General features: G+C 34.4%; 1 protein-coding gene across 2 annotated transcripts in view; it reads right to left on the bottom strand.

Annotated features, from left to right (window-relative positions):
- The window catches only part of LOC145268350 (serine/threonine-protein phosphatase 4 regulatory subunit 4-like), a 295,902-nt gene that overhangs the window by 106,511 nt on the left and 168,286 nt on the right, over positions 1-21,105 (bottom strand). For both annotated transcript variants that reach the window (XM_080123870.1, XM_080123872.1), the window contains exons 15-17: positions 18,307-18,412; positions 8,578-8,867; positions 1,476-1,517 (exon numbers count right to left, since the gene is read on the bottom strand). In XM_080123870.1, the coding sequence (XP_079979996.1) occupies positions 1,476-1,517; positions 8,578-8,867; positions 18,307-18,412 (438 nt within the window). The remainder of the gene's footprint in view (positions 1-1,475; positions 1,518-8,577; positions 8,868-18,306; positions 18,413-21,105) is intronic.

Genomic DNA, 21,105 nt, shown 5'->3' with positions numbered 1-21,105 from the left:
ACACATTACAATCCAAAACTGGATATTGTAATAGCAAGTGACGCCAGTTCATACGGTATAGGAGCGTGTATCGAACACATAATGCCAGATGGTTCAAGGAAGCTAATTGCACATGCTTCTAGAACACTACTTCCAGCAGAGAGAAGTTATTTAAAGATCAGAGAAGAGGCTCTGAGTATCATTTTCACCATAACGGAATTTCATAGATACATCTACGGCAGGCACTTTATGCTAGAAACGGATCATAAACCTCTGATCACAATCTTTGGGTCGAAGAAAGGTCTACCCGCTTATACGGCAAATCAATTATTGAGATGGGGTACCATTCTTCTCAATTATAACTTTCACTAAAAACATAATTCATGCAGACAATTTATCAAGACTTGTACAGATTCAAGAAGAAAAATTCAAAGAATCGATTGTTACAACTATCAGAGCAGATTATGAGGTAAAAAGCATGATAAACAACATTGTAAGAGAAATGCCAGTTATACTAAATGAAATCAAAAAGGAAGCTGAAAATGATGATTCCATTTTAGACATAAAAACAAAATTGTAACAAATGATCAAAAAGTGCAGGAGATCTATTCAATATGTGACGGAGTTTTATCATATCGTGAGAGAGTAGTAGTTCCGAAAAGGCTGCAGAAAAGAATACTGCAGGACTTTCACATGGGTCACCCAGGTATCAATAGAACAAAAGCTTAATGCGGAGTTTTGTATGTTGGAAAGGCATGGATGCGGATATCGCAAACATGGTTCATCAATGTAAAGGGTGTGCATTAGCAGCAAAGGCAGCATCCATAGTACACAAATCATGGCCCAAGACGGATCATCCATGGACAAGATTACACATCGATTTCGCTGATCCAGTAGAAGAATATTACTACTTAATAGTGATAGATAGTTTCACAAAATGGCCAGAAGTGCTACACGGCAAGAAGCCTACAACCATTATCAACCTTTCTACATGAACTATTTGCTCGGTTTGATGTGCCAGAGTGTATTGTGAGTGACAATGGGATGCAATTCACTTCTAAAGAGTTTAAGAATTTCTGTGAGTTATATCGAATTAACCACATAACAACGCCGCCATATCATCCAATGGGCTCGCGGAAAGATTTGTTGACACCTTACAGCGCGCTCTGAAAAAAACCTCAGGAATTCCAACAGACAAGGCACTTCAACAGTTCCTACAAGTGTACAAGATTGCGCTGAACCAAAAAACACCCTCAAACCCGTCACCAGCTGAAGTAATGTTCGCCATAAAAGTTAAGTCAGTGTTTGACAAACTCATGCCGAAACAAAATATAGTAAAGAATACCATGCATACATCTAGAAAAAGATTCATCTCCGGAGAGAAGGTATTTTTCAAGTGCTACAAAAAAACAAAAATAGATTGCTATATTTCAAAAGTTTTTGAAATCTATCAATTCCAACAATATTTGTAATTTCTTGGATGATAAAAATCTTACCAAATGGACAGGAACCACGATCTGTTCTAATTCCCATAAGGCCTGTGTTTAAGGAAGAGAAGAAAAAAATGAAAAGGTTGAATGACAATTTTATCCAGGATAGACAATATAGTCTAAACAAATGAGTTAAACATTATCAGGTCTAGTTCACAGATGAAGATGGTAGGAGCACATTGTAAGAATGAATAAGAGTCCTTCGGTCGTGATGTAACACAGTTAAGGCAGAAGGTCTAGTTCTCAGGGAAAGACAGTGTTTAAACATGAGAGAAAATGGTAGGAAACCGAAACCTTAAGTTTCTGAATTTCTTAGATGAGCATTGATAATTTGTATTATTTGGATTCTTCGGATTACTGTTCTCATCTTGAGTGTTATTTTCACAATGTTTTGGTCGATGTAACCTCCGACCTTCTTCAGGTGTATCTTTTGAGATAATGATTGATAATTCGTATTATTTGGATTCTTCAGACTACTGTTCTCATCTTGAGTGTTATTTTCACAATGTTTTGGTCGATGTAACCTCCGACCTTCTTCAGGTGTATCTTTTGAGATAATGATTGATAATTCGTATTATTTGGATTCTTCAGACTACTATTCTCATCTTGAGTGTTATTTTCACAACGTTTTGGTCGATGTAACCTCCGACCTTCTTCAGGTGTATTTTGTCAAATTCGGGAATGTTTCTATTGAACTTGGGAATTTGGACAGAATTTCGAATGGAACACTTTATTTCATGGGAGTAGTATGCTCTCGTTCCATCAGCCATGACTGGATAAACATCCCAAATAATTTACAATTGAATTTTTTGGTTGCATATACTAAGAATTGAACCTTCAACCTTCAGGAGAATATGGCTTTTACAATGGATTTTTCCAAGTACTCTGACTATTGCATCACAGGTCCAAATTCCCGAGTTTCACAAAAAGATTCCAGAGTTCAACAAGATACACCTGAAGAAGGTCGGAGGTTACAAGAAAAATAACACTCAAGATAAGAAAATCAGTAGTCTGAAGAAGCCAAATAATACGAAACGTTGAGATCTTTAGTCTTAGACTCTACCATCTGATCTATTTGGACTTTCTTATAAAAAGAACTTGAAACATTACCATAACAAACATAATTATGATAACAAAATAATTATAGCTTTGGTATGGCATCATAGATTTATGATTTACGTCATATTACAAAACATAAATTCAAACATAAATGATAGTAAAAAAAATAAATGGGTAGGGAAACATTACCTATAACATTGGGAATTATTTTAATAGTCTCAAACAATTTATTTTGCTTTAACTACGGATTGTGTGTAGTTCTTCCACAAGTATACAACACCTCCAGCCTAGCAAAAATATGTGATCAAAGAGAGTATATATTTGTTAATATAAGAAGTTTTTTCAGAAGTGGCAAACTTTAAATGGACAACTCTATTTTCTTTAATGACACAGATTTGGCAGCTATTGGCTATTTTGAGTTCAGCTTGGTTTGACAATTCATCATGTGGTTTCAGCAGGACAGAGTCATATATCACACACAGGAATATGATCAATTCATTGAGAGAAACATCTGATGAACGAATAATTTCATGAAATGGACCTGTGAACTTTCTTCATGCGATGTAACTCCATAAGATTATTTCTTGAGCCTGAGGCAAGCTCGCCATAGAGAAGGTCTTTAGGGATGCGCCCATCATCCATCCTGCGCACATGGCCCAGCCAGCGAAGACGTCGCTCACGCAGTAGGGAGTAAACGGATGGGATGCCCGCTCTCTGCAGAACATCAGTATTACTCACTCTGTCCTGCCATGTGATACCAAGTATCCTACGTATACACCTCATATGGAAGACCTGGAGTTTCCTCTCTTGTGTTGAGTATGTAGTCCAGGATTCACTTAAAATAAAATAACTTAAATAGAGCTTAAAGCATTACTTTCACAAAATACTTATAGCTTTTGGTATTACATCATAGATTATGATTTACATTATGTTTCAAAACAAGAATTCAAACATAAGTGATCATAAAAAAGTAAATAAATTAACGGACAATCTTTCCGGCTTAACAAACATATGTGACTGAAAAGGGAGGGGGGTGGGCGCATATTTTTGCAAGTATAACAAATATGCGAAATGGTTTATATGTAATAAAATCTGGGCTTGACCTTTACTCCTGATCTGAAATGGAACACATACATCGTCTGTTGCCAAGGTCGCTGGAAAGATGGTGGGATCCTTCTACCGCTCCAGAAGATATCTTACTACTGATGCAATTTTCTATCTATATAAAAGCCAAGTACATCCAAGGATGGATACTGCTACCATATCTGGGCAGGAGCTGCTAAAAACAGCCTATTCTGCCTTGACAGAGTACAAAATAGACTTCATGTCTTAGTGGGGGATGCCCTTTTCTCTTCCCTGCAACCTCTCTCCCACAGAAGAGACGTTGCAAGCCTATCTTTGTTTTATCATTATTTCCATGGCAGGTGCTCGTCTGAACTCCAATCTCTGGTCCCCCTTCGCCAATCTTTTACGAAAAACACCCGTCTAACTGAATCCACTGTCAAAAACTTTTCCCACTCTTTATCTATGCCTAAATCAAAACGTAGATTCCATGAACAAAGCTTCTTTCTTAGAACTGCCCGCCTGTGGAACTCTCTTCCGTCTGCCTGCTTCCTACCTGACTACAACCTGGATGTCTTCAAGTCCAACATAAACAAATTCCCTCTTAAGTAGACACTTTATTAAATCCTCACACTAACGTACTGTACTTGCAATAACCCTTAACCCTGAGTGGCTTTCTTTTTTTTTTTTTTTTTACACAGTGATCACCACTTACCAAGGCCCGGAAGCCACTCAGGGATAAGGGTTATTGCAAGTACATTACGTTAGTGAGGAGATTTGCTGAAATGTTTACTTAAGGGGGCGGTTCATTAGGAATTTGTTAACATTGGACTTGAAGACATCCAAGTTGTAGTCCGGAGGGAAGCAGGCAGACGGAACAGAGTTCCACAGGCGTGCAGTTCTAAGAAAGAAGCTTTGTTCATGAAATCCGCGTTTTGATTTAGGCACAGATATAGAGTGGGGGAAATTTTTCACAGTGGATTCAGCTAGACGGGTGTTTTTTGTGAAAGATTGGTGAGGGGGGACCAGAGATTGGAGTTCAGACGAGCATCTGCCATGGAAATAACGATAAAACAAGGACAGGCTCGCAACGTCTCTTCTGTGGGAGAGAGGTTGCAGGGTAGAGAAAAGGGCATCCCCCACTAAGCCACAAAGTCTATTTTCTACTCTGTCAAGGCAGGATAGGCTGTTTTTAGCAGCTCCTGCCCAGATATGGCAACAGTATTCCATCCTTGGACGTACTTGGCTTTTATATAGATAGAGAATTGCATCCGTAGTGAGATATCTTCTGGAGCGGTAGAAGGATCCCACCATCTTTCCAGCGACCTTGGCAACAGACTTGATGTACGTGTTCCATTTCAGATCAGGAGTAAAGATCAAACCCAGAAGCTTGTCAAAAACACGGGGCCTCACCCAGACGAGAGCCATCCATCACAATTGATGCCAGATGGGGATCAGAGCGTTGATGATGTAAGGATAGGAGTTTGGTTTTGGATGCATTAAAGGTAACCAGCCACATCTTCCCCCACTGAACCACACGCTCGAGATCAGAGGAGAGAGAATCAGAGAGAACTTTGTCATTTACAGCCTTTGATGTGTTGCCGTAGATGGTCGTGTCATCAGCATAGATGTCAACGAATGATTTAAGTATGTGTTTAGGGAGGTCATTGATGTAGATCAGGAAGAGAGTTGGGTCCAGGATTGACCCCTGAGGAACTCCAGCATTTATATTGCAGGCCTCTAATTTTTGTCCATCTACCACTACTCTTATGAGCCTATCGGAGAGAAATGATTTAATGATTGAGAAAACATTTCCAGTTATACCGTAGCTGGAAATCTTGTGAAGTAGACCCTTATGCCATACCTTGTCGAAGGCCTTTGATATGTTGAGAGCAATTGCCCTAGAAAGGAAGCCTTTGTCAAGAGATTCACTAATCCTGTGGGATATAACCGTCAGCACATCTGCGGTAGATCTTGCAGAGCGGAAACCATATTATGTGTCACTAAGAAGGTTATTCCTGCTGAGGTGGTTGACTATTTCTCTATTTAATATGGATTCCATCAACTTACTCATAACACACAGGAGACTTATAGGTCTGTATTGAGAGGGAGATGACTTATCACCTGAATTCTTAAATACAGGGCAAACATATGAGGTCTTCCAGGGAGTCGGAAAGCACTTCTCCTTAAGGCAGCGCTTAAATAGTTTCGTAAGTATGGGAGCAAGTTCTGGTTGAAGCTTTTTTAACACTATAATTGGGATACCATCAGGGTCAGTTGCTTTACTGGAATCTAGGTTCTTTATTAGCTTGGCGACCTCATGCACGGATATTTGTATGTTACCTAGCTTGTTCTGTGTTATAGGAGGAAATATGGGGAGTTGGTGGCCTTCGTCGCATAGGGTAGAATTAGCTGCAAAGTTCTTGGCAAATAGTTTGGCCTTGTCTGACGCTGACGAGATGACCTCAGGTCCATTGATAATGGTTGGGATAGAACGCACACTTCTGTTCAGGATCCTATTTGTTATTTGCCAAAACTGGTGGGATCCAAGCCGCTGATCAGCTACCTTGGATTTAACAGACTGGGCATATAGCTCTCTTGCATTTTTTATTACTCTTTTACAGTGGTTGCTGGCAGACCTGAAAGCAGCTTTAGTCTCAGTGCATCTATTATGTTGGTAGCTATGGAAAAAGTGATTTCTGTGCGCGATAGCAGCAGCACATTCTGGGGAGAACCATGGCTGGCTGTTAGGTTTTTGTTGGAATTTTTTAGATGGTATGAATTGGTCTATGCCTACAATTAACCATTCGGTCAGATCTGATACTATAGAGGACACTTCCTTTTTAAACATGGAGTGCAGAGGTAAATCAGATATGAATGTACGGAAGCTATCCCAGTTAGCCATAGAGTATCGGTATACAGTACGGTGGAGGGGTACGTCTGGGGGCTTCTTACATTTCGGGCCTTGATAAGTGCTGACCACCGTGTAAAAAAAAAAAAAAAAGAAAACAGCGCATCTATGTGCATGAGATAAAAATGCTATCACATCTCCAGTTTTTCTCAGAGTTCGTACATATTTTCAATGTTACATTTTCACAGTTTATTAAACCGTTTTCAAGGCCTTCTCCAGACAAAATTCAAGTTTTAAAAACAAAATTTGATATATAAACAATGATATGATACACCAAAAAACTAATAATATTTTAATTAATATTTAAAAAAAAATTTGATAGCATATATTTCGATTTTGAATTTCACTTCAGCTATTTCTGCAAAGTATACGGATAACATCAGGTAGTTTTGTGATAAAGGGACATAACTGTTGTGTCAACAATAACAGAAATAATGATGCATTTCATAGGAATGTATTTATTTCGATTTTAATTTTAATTTTTAATATTCAAAAAATATTTTGGTGCTTGTTAAGCTATAGCCAACAAATCGACTTTTTAAAATATTTTAAATAATATTACGTACTTAATTGTTATGTCTAAAATAGTAATATATCCAAAAATTATGAAAAATTCATTTGAGTAAAACACCTGCTATTATTTTTTTAGTAGAAAAAATAAGTTTATCACTATAGACAACAAATATCGCAGCCATGAAAACATAGTCTAAAATATTTGTTCTGGATTATGTCCCCTTTGTGTACACTCTTTCTGTCTACTTTATAACATCTAAGAAAAATGCAATTTTACTCAAGTTTCCATAAAAATCAATTTTAACTATAAATAACTTTCTACCAGATGAATTTTCATAATTTTTGGATATATTACTATTTTCAGCGTGACAATTAAGTGTGTAATATTGTTTTTACTTAAAACAAAATATTTACAAGAATCGATCTTAATAAGCACCAATATTTGAATATTTTAATTGATATTTAAAAAATATTCTTTTTGTTTAAAAAATTGTTTTTTGACTTCTGTTCACGGCTTACAAGGCATATCGCCACTTGGACGTACGGGGGCTACTATTTGGCGCCATATCTAGGAAAGATTAACAAGATATTTTTTTTATGTTACATTTAAACTTTTGCATATCAGTACAGCCAGGGAAGCAGGCAGCAGGAAGGGAATTCTAAAGTCTAGCTGTTCGAGGGAAGAAACTATTAGAATAGAAAACTTTCTGTCATTTAGGGACATCAACAGGGAAGGGGTGAGATCTTGTTGCTAATTTTATTAGTATTTCAATTTTATTTTTAACATTCTGATGCAAATTTTTACTGGATATAAAGAATACAATCTTTCAAGGCCTTTCAAGACATTTCGCATATTTCCAAGGAAATAATACAAATAAGACTTCAAGACAAAGCTCAAAATTCAAGGCCTTTTCCAGCCTGTGTGAATTTAACATGTTTTTTTATTATTATTACATTTTCACCCCAAACAAGGCATATTGTCACTTTGTTGTAGGGGGCTACTATCAGGGACACGGACCTCAGGGGTACTGTGTAGGGAGTTGGACAGCAAGATGTCGGTTCACGTTGCACTTGAACTTCTGCATGTCAGTACAGTTGGGGAAGCAGGGACCCGGCAGGGAATTCCAAAGTCTAGCTGTCCTGGGGAAGAAACTACTGGAGTAGAAGGCTCTCTTACATCTAGGGATCTCTACTATGAAGGGGTGGGATTTAGCTGCTTGTCGGGTTTGTCGGGGGGGGGGGTATTTACGTCGAGGGGGCACAAGTGCTTGCAGTTCATCAGAGCATTCACTTTTAAAGTACTTGTAGAAAAGGCAGAGGGATGCAACATTTTGTCGATGTTACGTGATAATTTAACATGTTACGTGATAATCTAACATGTTACGTGATAATCTAACATGTTACGTGATAATCTAACATGTTATGTGATAATTTAATATGTTACGTAATAATCTAACATGTTACGTGATAATTTAACATGTTACGTGATAATCTAACATGTTACGTGATAATCTAACATGTTACGTGATAATCTACAAGACAAAAAAAAAAAATGTTACTTGCCTGTTTTGCGCAGGTCAAAACATCCGGATCGAGATCAGTTGTGCGTATTTTGCTGATTACATTAGTGAGATCGTACAATAGGACATCATCTTCCGGGGATTTGAGAGTTTGTTTCATTCGTGGAATAAACCGGCAAAGCTTAAGTCGGATATTGGGCACAGGATCGCAATATAGACTTAGGCAATTCTCAAAGAAATGTTCCTTGAAAAAGGACTTTGAATAGATATCCAAAGTGATGGAACAGATATCAAGGTAGAGAGTTCTATAATAACAATTTCCTTTACGAAAATCTGAAAAACATTAAAAATAACAGAAAAATATATTAACAATAATATCTTATACTAGGCTTGTTAGCAAAAGTTATAGACCGTTGACTTGGAATGAGTACTTTATACAAAATTGATTGTTAGATATGGTTACATTTTGTGCTCATTTTTGCATTAAATACTAATCCCTATTCATCCCCAATCATGCACCAAATGGATACCATAATACTTAGTTTGCGGCATCTTATCATCACAAAGGTCCATATAAATATGAAATTTTTTTACTATCAAAAATATGACAATGCAAATGACTAATATATATTACCGAATATAAATGTATTAGAAACTATATACAAAATAGATATGCAAATTAACAATACCAAAAGTTGTTTATGGATATAAAGGAAATATAAATTTATAGAAGGCAAAATAATGCAAATGTGTAAAGGATTAACATAAACTGAAGAAAATTAAGATATAATGGTAGGATAAGCTGTACAGATTCACTTTATATATATATATATATATATATATATTATATATATATATATATATATAAAAATAAAATAAAAATTACAATTAAATTTACCAAAATGATCCAAGATGGAAAAATTAAAGTATATTATAAATATTAAAGAATTAATATTTATAAAGTTATCTCAACCGGATGTAAAAGCTTGATAAAACCAAATAGGAGATAGAGCTTATAATACGAGCAAACAGTTAATAAAACATGTTAAAAACACTTTGAAATGAGTTAAAAACATATTTAATCTGAAAAGGAGACACTAGATAAGTGGATAGTCCTTAATCCGCAAAGTTTTGAAGAAATACTTTCCTTCTCATCAGAGGGTAGGAATTAGCAAAATGCGGGATCGGATTTTGCATGCAAAAGTATTTGATGAAACAACAAGTAAGTCAAAGATCTTACTTGAAAACAAAAAAAGTGAAGCAGAGGGAATATGGTGAAGAAAAAGGTGATTACACATGAATGGATAGTCTGGTGGAAGATAAATAATCCAGTGACGGTAAAATCCAAATATATAACTTCAAGAAAGTTAATTGAATTTCCATTCGCACAAGTAAAATTCATGTGTAATCACCTTTTTCTTCACCATATTCTCTCTGCTTCACTTTTTTTGTTTTCAAGTAAGATCTTTGGCTTACTTGTTTCATCAAATACTTTTGCATGCAAAATCCGATCCCGCATTTTGCTAATTCCTACCCTCTGATGAGAAGGAAAGTATTTCTTCGAAACTCCGCGGATTAAGGACTATCCATTTATATAGTGTCTCCTTTTCAGATTAAATAGGTTTTTAACTCACTTCAAAGTGTTTTTAACAAGTTTTATTAACTGTTTGCTCGTATACACACACACACTGTAACCCGGATATAAGATACCCGAATGGGAGAAGACCCGGATATAAGAGATTTTCTCTGGTTCCAAATTAGAGCTTGTGTTAATGTACAATGTAACCCGGATATGAGAGAGTTGTAGGGCCTCTTCAGGGAAGAAGTATCTTATATCCAGGTTACACTGTGTGTGTTATATATATATTATGGCTAAATATAGACCAATTAACATGATGCTTAAAAACAAAAATAATAAATGAAAAACGGCTTACTAATCGGGTTTTGTTCATCGCTCAACAGAGTTAAATCGAGGAAAATTGCGCTAAAAAAAAATTGTCATGAATATGGCAGGGGAGAGAAAAAAAAATATTAAAAGAAAAAAAAATTAACGAAAAAAAAAAAGGGGGAAAAAATCACATCGATATCAAATCAAGTTCTAAGAGATTTTCTTTTTGCAAAATAAAATGGTTTCTAGAATTTTTAGATGAAAGGGGGAGTGCGACCTGCACAGGATCATAAACAGGTCAGCACTTAAATTCATGGCACACACATTTTATTTAATTTTATTTAAGAGGTGCTCGCAGACCCTATGTATTACTCGGAAGATCCGAAGGTGAAAAATTTGCTTAACTAATCTTTGATGGTACGTGTTGTTTTAAACGAAAATCCCTATTAAATTTTTTTTTCTCCCTCGACATATTCATGACAAATTTTTGTTGTTGTTTTTTTTTTTTTTAAATCTCAATTTTCCTCGATTTAGCTCTGTTGAGCGAGGAACGGGACCCAATTAGCTAGTCTTTTTCAGTTTTGAATCATTAATTAGTTTATATTTAGCCATAATTAAACTTTGTACTCCAAAAAGAATTTAAATATATATATCTATATATATATAAATGTAATTCTTGGTTCGTTCAAAGTTTATACAACCATATTTCTACATTACCAATTTATTTGAAATTTTCAGACAACCCATCTTTAGAGTCGAGGGATGTTCCTATGTTATTAAAATAAATTTACATCGCCAATTATTAAAATATTAAATAAAATAAATATATTTTTCGTAAGCCGTTAGTGTGAACCTGTTATGTTGATAGAACTGAACTTCCGGTTCGATTCATCTCACAGACCACAATTTGACAAAAAGAATTAGAAGATTTAATTTTCTGTTTACTCGATAAGTAAAAAAAAAAAAAAAAACATAATTCATTTGTTTATCTTCTGAATTTTTTAATTTAAACATTTTTTCTTTATTATATCAGGCAAAAAAAAAAGTTTGTCGCTTGCTTTTTGAGTCGAAGTCGTTTTTTTTTGTTTTTGTTTTTTTATTTTTCGATATAAGAAAATATGAACTTTTTTTATTATTAACTAGCGAGGGGAACCCGGCATTGCCCGGGTGTTTGTAGGTGTGTGTGAAAAAAAAAAAAAAACAAGTGCCCGTGAAAAAAAAAGGAAGCTTTTACGACGCGCAGTTGGAAAATAGTAAAGTGTGAAAAAAAAACAGGTGCTCGTTTTTGATTGATGTGATGGCGATAGGTATTCAGCAGTCAGAATTTTGTGCGGGACAGTTTTTAATGAGGTCAATAAATTGGTTTGTTTGTTTTCAAAAACCTGCTCCCCCGTCTGATATGACAAAGTCGACAAACGTTCACTGGCTCTGGGCCTGTTATTAGGATCAAGTTTCGCTTTTTTTTATACCGAAAACCGAATGTAACGCGTGCCGATGCGGGAAATGTCGAATAATTAACGTTTGAAAGTCAATAAAATTAAATAGATAGGCGAGCTCCATGGGTAACTCTGAGATATTACAATTTATAGATGATATAAAAAGTTTTAAGAAGTTGTGAACCGAGCAAGCGCTTCTCTGAAAGAAGCCTTTTGTGGACATCGAGGAAAAGCGTACATACATACACACATACATTTTTGCTTTTATATATATAGATAACACTATAAATTGTTAAAAGTACAGTTTTTTTTTTTAAAGAAATTTTTCGGATTGATGACGTGCTTAAATAATATTTGGTGCTAATGCAGAGAGTGGTCCGCGCTATTTTTTCAATCGTATTTCCACGTTTAATTAAAGTTTTATTATATGTTTTTTTATTCAATGGTAAGATTAAAATACAGATTAGATACAAAACACCCTCCCCATGTTAAGAATGGCTTTTAAAATAATAACGTTATTATTTCAGCACGGATCACTCTCTGCATGAGTACCGTACTTTCACCTAACAATTTAATAAACAAAACATGGTACTTATGCAGAGAAAGTACCGTGCTAAAATAATAACATTATTTAGAAAGCCATTCTTAACATGGGGAGGGCGTTTTGTAACTATTCTATACTTTCACCTAACAATTTAATAAACAAAACATGGTACTTATGCAGAGAAGGTACCATGCTGAAATAATGCTATTAAGAAAGCCATTCTTAACATGGGAAAGGGAGAGTGTTCTGTAACTATTTTATACTTTCACCTAACAATTTAATAAACAAAAGATAGTACTTATGCAGAGAAGGTACCGTGCTGAAATAATACCGTTATTTAGAAAGCTATTCTTAACATGGGGGGGAGTTTCTATTCTATACTTTCACCTAACAATAAACAAAAATAGTATGCATGCATAGAAAATACCGTGCTGAAATAATGTTATTTAGAAAGATATTCTTAACATGCAGACGGTATTTTGTAACTATTCTGTCCTTTCACCTAACAATTTAAAAATAAAACATGGCACTTATGCAGAGAAGCTACCCTGCTGAAATAATGACATTATTTAGAAAGCCATTCTTAACATGGGAATAGGGATGTTTTGTAACTATTCTGGACTTTCACCTAACAATTTAATAAACTTAAGCAGACAAGGAACAGTACTGAATCATTAACATTATTTAGAAAGCCATTCTTAACATGGGGAGGTAGGATGTTTTCTAACTATTCTGTACTTTCCGTGCTAATGCAGAGAGTAATCCACATTATTTTTAAAATCATATTTCCACATTTAATTAAAGTTTTATAATATATTTTTTATTCAATTGTAAGGTTAAAGTACAGAATAGGTACAAAAACCCCTCCCCTCCCCATGTTAAGAATGGCTTTTTAAATAATAACATTATTTCAGCACGGATCACTCTCTGCATGAATACCGATTAATGTTTTGTTGTTTGCTTTTTTTACCGTATTATTTTGTTTTTTTTAAGAAAACCTTTTTTAACAAAAATTGAAAGTACACGTTTTTTCTTTCTTTTTTTTTATAGAAGTTGTTTTTATATAAGAAAATATGAATGCTTTTTCATTATTAAAGAAATTGGGTACTCATGCACTTATTGATCCATGCTGAAATAATAACATTATTATTTAAAAAGCCATTCTTAACATGGGGAGAAGAGGGTGTTAAGTACCTATTCTGTACTCTAACCTTACAATTGAATAAAAAAAACGGTAAATTTTTAGATTAGTTCTATGTTTTTTTCGGTATTTTTTTAGATTAGGTCCACCTCCACAATTTTCTTTTAAATGACAACTTTTGTACGTTTTCGACTATGCTGAATACGGAAATCGCATTGAAATTTTGCAGAAATAAGTAGTTATCGAGATATAAAAAGTTGTATAATGCATTGTAATCTCTGGCGGCCATCTTTTTTACACGCTTGCCCGCGTCATAAACAAATCTACGCACTTAACAAAGATGGCCGCCAAAGAATATAATGCATAAAACAACTATTTATATCTTATAACTACTTATATCTGCAAAATTTCAATGCGATTTATGTGTTCAGCATAGTTGGAAACCTTTAAAAGTCGTCATTTAAAAGAAAATTGTGGAGGTGGACCTAATCTATAAAAAAAAATACCAAAAAAACATAAAACTTTAATTAAACTTGGAAATACGATTTAAAAAGATAGCGCGGATCAATAAGTGCATTAGCACCCATTAATCGATTAACGTGACCTTATTGCCAATTAAGCTCTGGCTACAATGTTAAACGCGCCATTCACATTGTTTTTGTTTTTTTTCAAGTTAAATTCAACTTTCACAATATCTTTTTATTTTTTTATAATTTCACAATATCTTTTTTTAATAATAAATTGTTAGTTAAAAGCACAGAATAGTTACAAAACACCATCCCCTCTCTATGGTAAGAATGGCTGAAAAAAATATTAAGTACTCATGTAGAGAGTGATCCGTACTGAAATAATAATCTTATTATTTAAAAAGCCATTCTTAACATGGGGAGGGAAGGGTGTTTTGTACCTATTCTGTACTTTAACCTTACAATTGAATAAAAAAACATATCATAAAACTTATATTAAACTTGGAAATACGATTTAAAAAATAGCGCGGATCAGTAAGTTCATTAGCACCAGAAATTGTTAGGTGAAATACAGAAAAGTTTCTAACCAAGAAAACCATTATTTTTTTTTGCTATTCTTACCAAGGGGAGGGGATGATGTTTTGTCACTATTCTGTGCTTTCAACTAACAATTTATTAAAAAAACAAAAGGTAAATTTTCACATTAGGTCCACCTCCACAATTTTTTAACATGGGTAGTTTGGGGGTGTTTATTCTGAAAGCCGTTCTTAACATGGGGAGAATTGTGGTATTTATTCCAAAAGCCGTTTTTAAAAGACAAAAGACAGGTAAAAGGTTAAAACACGTGGTTAGGCATGGGGTGTTGTTTATTCCGAAAGCCGTTCTTAATATGAGGAGGTTGGGAGTGCTTATTTATGGCCGTCAGTGAATTATAGTGCATAGTACAGGTCTTTATATCTCAAAAACTAATTGCCTCTGCAAATTTTAAATGAGATTTTCTTATTCAGCATAGGCGAAAATTGTGGAGGTGGACCTAATGTAAAAAAAAATACCCTCCCCCCAAAAGATATCGTGAAATTTAAATTTAAGCGCGGTACTAAAAATAAAATTAGACAGAAAAATACACCTTTGGGTTTGTACTTGCACAAAGATTTGAAAAAGTTGTCAACAAAAACAAATATATAACAAGTAAATATTATCAAAGGCAAGATAAGTTACTTTTCTACCTAATTGGATAATTTTTAGTGTTTTTATTGGGTTTGTACTACTGTACATATAGATTCGAAAAAGTTGTCAAAAAATAAATCTATAACAAATATTATCAAAGGCAAGATATGTTACTTTATTACCAAAATGGATAATTTTTTTTGTTTTTTTAATGTAAAATGTTTATTCGGCTCGAAAAACACAGTGTTTACTGCTATATTTGAACATTACAAATGGCGGCAGACTGTGTTAAACACATTAGGTTTGAGAAAATGAGTTAAAACTAAAAAACTATACAAAATACTGTTAAAAACCACCGAATACATGTCTGCCTATGTCACGGTAACATATATTGAGCGAGTTCCTGACAGTATTTTGTATAGTTTTTTAGTTTTAACTCATTTTCCCAAACTTAACATGTTCAACACAGTCTGCCGCCATTTGTATTTTTCAAATATACAGATAAACACTACATGTTTTCGAACCGATTAAACATTTTACACTAAATAAAAACACTAAAATCTTATCCAGTTAGGTAGAAAAGTAACTTATCTTGCCTTTGATAACATTTATTTGTTATATTTATTTTTCAACAACTTTTTCGTTTCTGTGTTTAGTAATACAAACCCGTTTTATTTACTATAATGTTTAGTCGGCTCGGTAAACAGTGTTTATCAGTTTATTTGAAAAATGCAAACGGTGACGGACACTGTTGATCATGTTAAGTTTGAGAAACTGATTTAACACTAAAAAACTATACAAAATACTATCAGAAATCCACCGAATATGTCAGCCTATGTCACAATAACATATAATCAGTAGGTGCCCGATACTGTTTTGTATAGTTTCTAACTGATTTTCCCAAACTTAACGTATTCAACAGAGTCCGCGACCATTCATCTTTTTCAAATACATAGATAAACACAGAGTTTTTTGAGCCAATTAAACATTTTACATTAAATAAAAACACTAAAAAACTATCCAGTTAGATAGAAACGTAATTTACCTTACCTTTGCTTTCATTTATCCATTTTTGGACAACTTTTTTTAATCTGTGTATAGTAACCCCCCCCCTTACCCAAATATTAATTAAAAACTCACATTTTTGAATACAATAAAAAAGAAAACTATTTAGCGTTTCAATGGTTTAGCAACTTTCGGCTTAATCCACTGAATGTTGGTCGAGCCTAAGCCATGATTGATGGTAACTCCCGAGGATCCGGATCCAATTCTGCAAGAGTACCATTTTTTTTTTCATTTTCGCCTTTTTTTTTTTTGATTTTTGGAGTGGATTGCTGTACTAAGAATATAAGAAACATGCATTTTCTCTTTTTATTAGAATTTTCCATTACACCAAATTAAGCCACAGCAATGCGTGGCAGGGTATAGCTAGTATATATATGTAATTATTATTATTGTACATATTTTACATATATTATGTTCTTACTTGTGTTAGCATGCTCAGATGAAGGATCTGTTATGTAATATTTCATGTTGTTTATGGATGTTTGCAGATTATTATATATACAGTATTTCTAAATGTTATTAAATAAGTCTAAGCTATTTTGTTTTGCGTTCATGTACTTAGATTGCGTTAGGTTGTTGTGCATGGTGACCAGAAGTTATCCGATGCGGAGAAAACGATATGTAAAAGCAGAAACTTTTGCACAAAACGTTTATACAATTTAGTGTTCCGGTTACAATTTATGACTACTAATAAGAATGAAAAATGATGAAAATGAAAACTTTCTCTCTACAGCCTTTCTTTCATGTTGCTAGTCTGTGGCATGCGCTCTTCAGAATTGTTTGATCTATTCCTTGCCTCATTTGTTCCAGCTCATTTGACTTGTTGGTCTAGTGATCTCCATCAATTTGCTATTTTGATATTTCATTATAATACAGCTTCCTATTCCAGTAGCTTCTTTACAAGAACTGCATGGTTGTGGAACTCTCTTCCCACTCACCCTTCAATCTGCAGACTTGGTTTTTTCATGACTAAGGTGAATAGGCATTTCCTGTCTTTGTAATAATCAGCTTTCGTTCTTGCTAGCTCCTTACATTAAGTGGCTTCATGCCTTGTCTGGAGAAATATCCATAAAAAAAAAGGAGAAACTAATACCTTACAAAATGAAAAAAAAAAAAGAAAATGAAAAATATAATACTGACTAAAAAATGTAACGTCAGCAAAAAAATAAAAATTGAATTAGTTAGCAACGTTCCCTTACACCAAGTGTTAGACATAAAAACAAGAAAAAAAAAGAAGTTTATCAGCAGAACAATGGAGAGGGAGTTGTACACAAAAATAAGACTGTTAATCGAGCATGACGGACAAACAGACATTGATTTATATATTTTAGAATTGGCTTGTGGGCACTGAGAGTAGTGGCATTGAGTTTTACTATGGTTTATGACAGTTAGGAATAATTTATGGACAGTCTTGAGTTTGCAACAGTTAGAGACAGTTTTGAGTTGAGAGTGTGATATATTCATCCATGTTTCATCTTTATTTCAAGATTTTATCTAGATTTTTGTGATAAACACATTATATAATTGATATTTTTTCTACTGAACTTGCAAACCAAGACAATCCCTAACTTGCTTTGGTGAGGCACACAATGCCAGTGAGAAATCCAGAAAAACAACCCTGACCTACCTTTGCTATCTGCTGGAATATATATAGCTATTCTGGAACTACACCACAAAAAAAAAAAAAAAAATTTCCAGAATAGCTATATTCCAGCAGATAGCAAGGGTGGGTGAGAGTTGCTTTTCTGGGCATCTACATCAAAAAAGACTCGAGATAATCATCTGCCAACCTATGAACATAAAGAACTACTGTCTCGGAGGCTATTACTGGCTATTACTTTTAGAAAAACTCAACATCTGTAGAATCATTATTTTTTGGAGGCTTTATCTTTCTCTTGTTTAGAGGAAGATTTTTATTCAGATGAGCAAATCATTTCTGGCTTGTTTCTTTTTTCTTAGTTAAATATTTTTCTCACACACAGCAAGGCTCTTGGTCATATGCATTACAAACATGCAATCGCCTAGTGCATGTTTACACTAAAATACAATAGTAAAACTGTTTACCTTGATTTAACTGGTTTAAAAGTTCTTCTCTATGTTCTGATTTCTTTAACGTCCGTATTAATGTCAGGAATGTCCTTGCAACTGCTAACCGTACAGGCACTGCTCTCTTAAAAACAAAAAAGAAAAAAAAAAAACAGATTTTAACAAAAGAAAAACGGTTTCTGAATTTTTCAAATAAAGATTGATAATTCTTATTATTTGTAGTTTTGGCTTTGATTTTAATTGGTTATATAATAATATACAAAATCTGAATAAGTTAAAAGATCATATTTAAGCATATTTTACAGCTGGGCAACACTGAATGGCCTGCTAGTATATTAATACTTTTTTTTGTCTAACGAATTATGAAAACAAATAAACTTTTTGGAGAGAATATCTATCTATTGCCAGAAAACTTAAAGAAAAATATTAATAATGGAAATAACGCATTAAATTATTTGCATTCAATTTATTTTATTTATCCACCTAATCCAGTGGTTCTCAACATTTTTAGCCTGTAACCCTTTTCATCATGTATCAGAATGACATCCTCCCACCATTTTCAATTGGATGGGGTGGGTGGATGGTGCTAGTATCTGCTAATCTGTGGTGCCAATTTCCTGTGCTGAAACCTTTAAATTCCCCCTCAGTAAAGGGGGGGGGGGATTCCTCCCTGGTCAAGTATCAGTGCTCTAAAAGCCCTCCGACCAAGAGATTCACTGATCTCCATTACACTCAGCATGTCAGTAGTTCATCTTGCAGGATGGAATCCATATTGCTTAGTAGATTGCTTTTGTTTAAAGTAGATACAAATGGAAAATAATCTAATGAGTGATACACACCATGATTTTTGTGGCCCTGGATCCAGTTTGTGTCTGCTAATCTGTAGAGACCCCCCCCCCCCCACACACACACCTGATCACGGAGAATGAATCTTCAACTTGTACTAGGAGAAATATGTTGGCTTAACTTATGTAGTTTAAGTTTTGGATTTTTCAAAACATTGGATAACATTGGAATAATATTCAAAATTGATTTATACCTAAGAATGTCTTACAAATAAATGCCATTTTTGTTCCGTTAAAAAAATGTGCTTCTTATTCAGAATACAACCTAATTATAAAAAAATAAAAATACAGAAAAAATCTTTATGATGTACATACCTGTCACAGAATGAAAATATATTCCAAAAATCATGTAAATTGATCAAGTAGCTGTTTTTATTTTTTTAAATATAGAAAATGATTTTTTTTAATAATTTTTAGCGATTAATAGTATATTGTAGCCATTACAAGGCTGATTTTAAAATCTTGGTGGTTCAGATTGAGTTCTCTCCCTGCATTAAATATGGCTGATCAAAACATACAGTTCTAGCTCGATAATAAAATTTGATTTTATTATTGAAAAAAAAAAATACTTGATCTATGTGATTTTCTAATATGATATTTTTGTTCTGTAGCAGGTATGTATGTCAAAGAGTTTTCTGTATTTTTACTTTTATTTAATTAGGTTGTATTCTGGATAAGATGCACATTTTTTAACAGAAAAAATCAGGGTGGAATAATAAATTTGTCGCCCTGATGAAAACAACACTACAGTTTTATTTTAAAACTTTTATTGAAAAAAAAAAATCAATTCAGGTAACTTGATTTTTAAAAAAATTTTTTATTACATTTTTACCCCAAACAAGGCACATTGCCACTTTGGTGTAGGGGGCTACTATCAGGGACATAAGCTACTGGGGTACTATGTAGGGAGTTGGGCAGTAAAATGTTGGTTAGCACAAAATTATTATTATGTAGTAGAGCTGACATCTATTCAATGTAGCTGCATTCAGTCTCAATCACCATCTTGATACAGGTCTGGAACTGGGAGCATGCCTTTTCCACACACATTGGCAGAAGCTCGGCGAATAGTTGGCATATGGCAGCAATCAGGCTGGCTTTGGTGTTGTGGGAGGTCATGTTGGTGATGACCAAACGAAGTAGTCCAGTAGGTTAAGGTCAGGGGAGGAAGGGGGCCAGTGAGAGAAGAATACAAAGTCATAGCACTCCTTCTGAAGCCAAACCTGGGTCTTTTTGGACTTGTGAGCCTGCGCCATGTCCTACTGCTACAATCAAGGTCTTCCACCAACCACCTGATCGCACCAGGGGATCATCACACACTTCAGCACATCCAAGTACACTTTGGTGTTGACTTTAAAGCCGACTTTGAAGATGTGAGGTGGCATGATGTGACTCTCACTTGAAACCATACCAATGGCCGTAACCATGGCCGGAAACTTTGTTGAGCTGTGCCCTCAAGCATTGAACCATCCGGATTTGCATTTTGAGGATGCTGGCAATGGTCCTGTTGTCATAGCTTGAATGGATAGAAAGGAAGAGTTGTACAGCAATGCAGCTTTGATCTCGCTTGTTGAACATTGTATCACTTTAAAAAATGATAGAAGGCTCCTATCGTTCTTGGGATTTGTACACAACTGGCCAACTAGTAAATGGTTTGCAACAAAAAAAGAAAACCAGTTTTCATCAAACAGAAATGGAATCATGTTGTCTTTTCTAGAGTGACGATTTTATTGTTCCACCCTGTATTTATATGACATTTATAGGTACGGGTGTGTACATCATAAAGATTTTTCAGTATTTTCACTTTTTAATTGAATTCTGGGCTTGCAATAAAAACATTATCCGTTCTCAAACAATTATACTAAAAACCACAGGACTTGTCCTGCCTTGATAGAGTTCAAAATAGACTTCGTAGCCTCATAGATGTCCTTTTCTCTCCCCTGCAACCTCTATCTCACAGAAGAGATGTTACAAG

This window comes from Euprymna scolopes, chromosome 43, assembly GCF_053919585.1.
Source record: "Euprymna scolopes isolate OS-2025 chromosome 43, ASM5391958v1, whole genome shotgun sequence".
Classification (NCBI taxonomy): domain Eukaryota; kingdom Metazoa; phylum Mollusca; class Cephalopoda; order Sepiida; family Sepiolidae; genus Euprymna; species Euprymna scolopes.
Note: the sequence above shows the minus strand (reverse complement) of the source record. Positions and strands in the feature narration are given on the sequence as shown.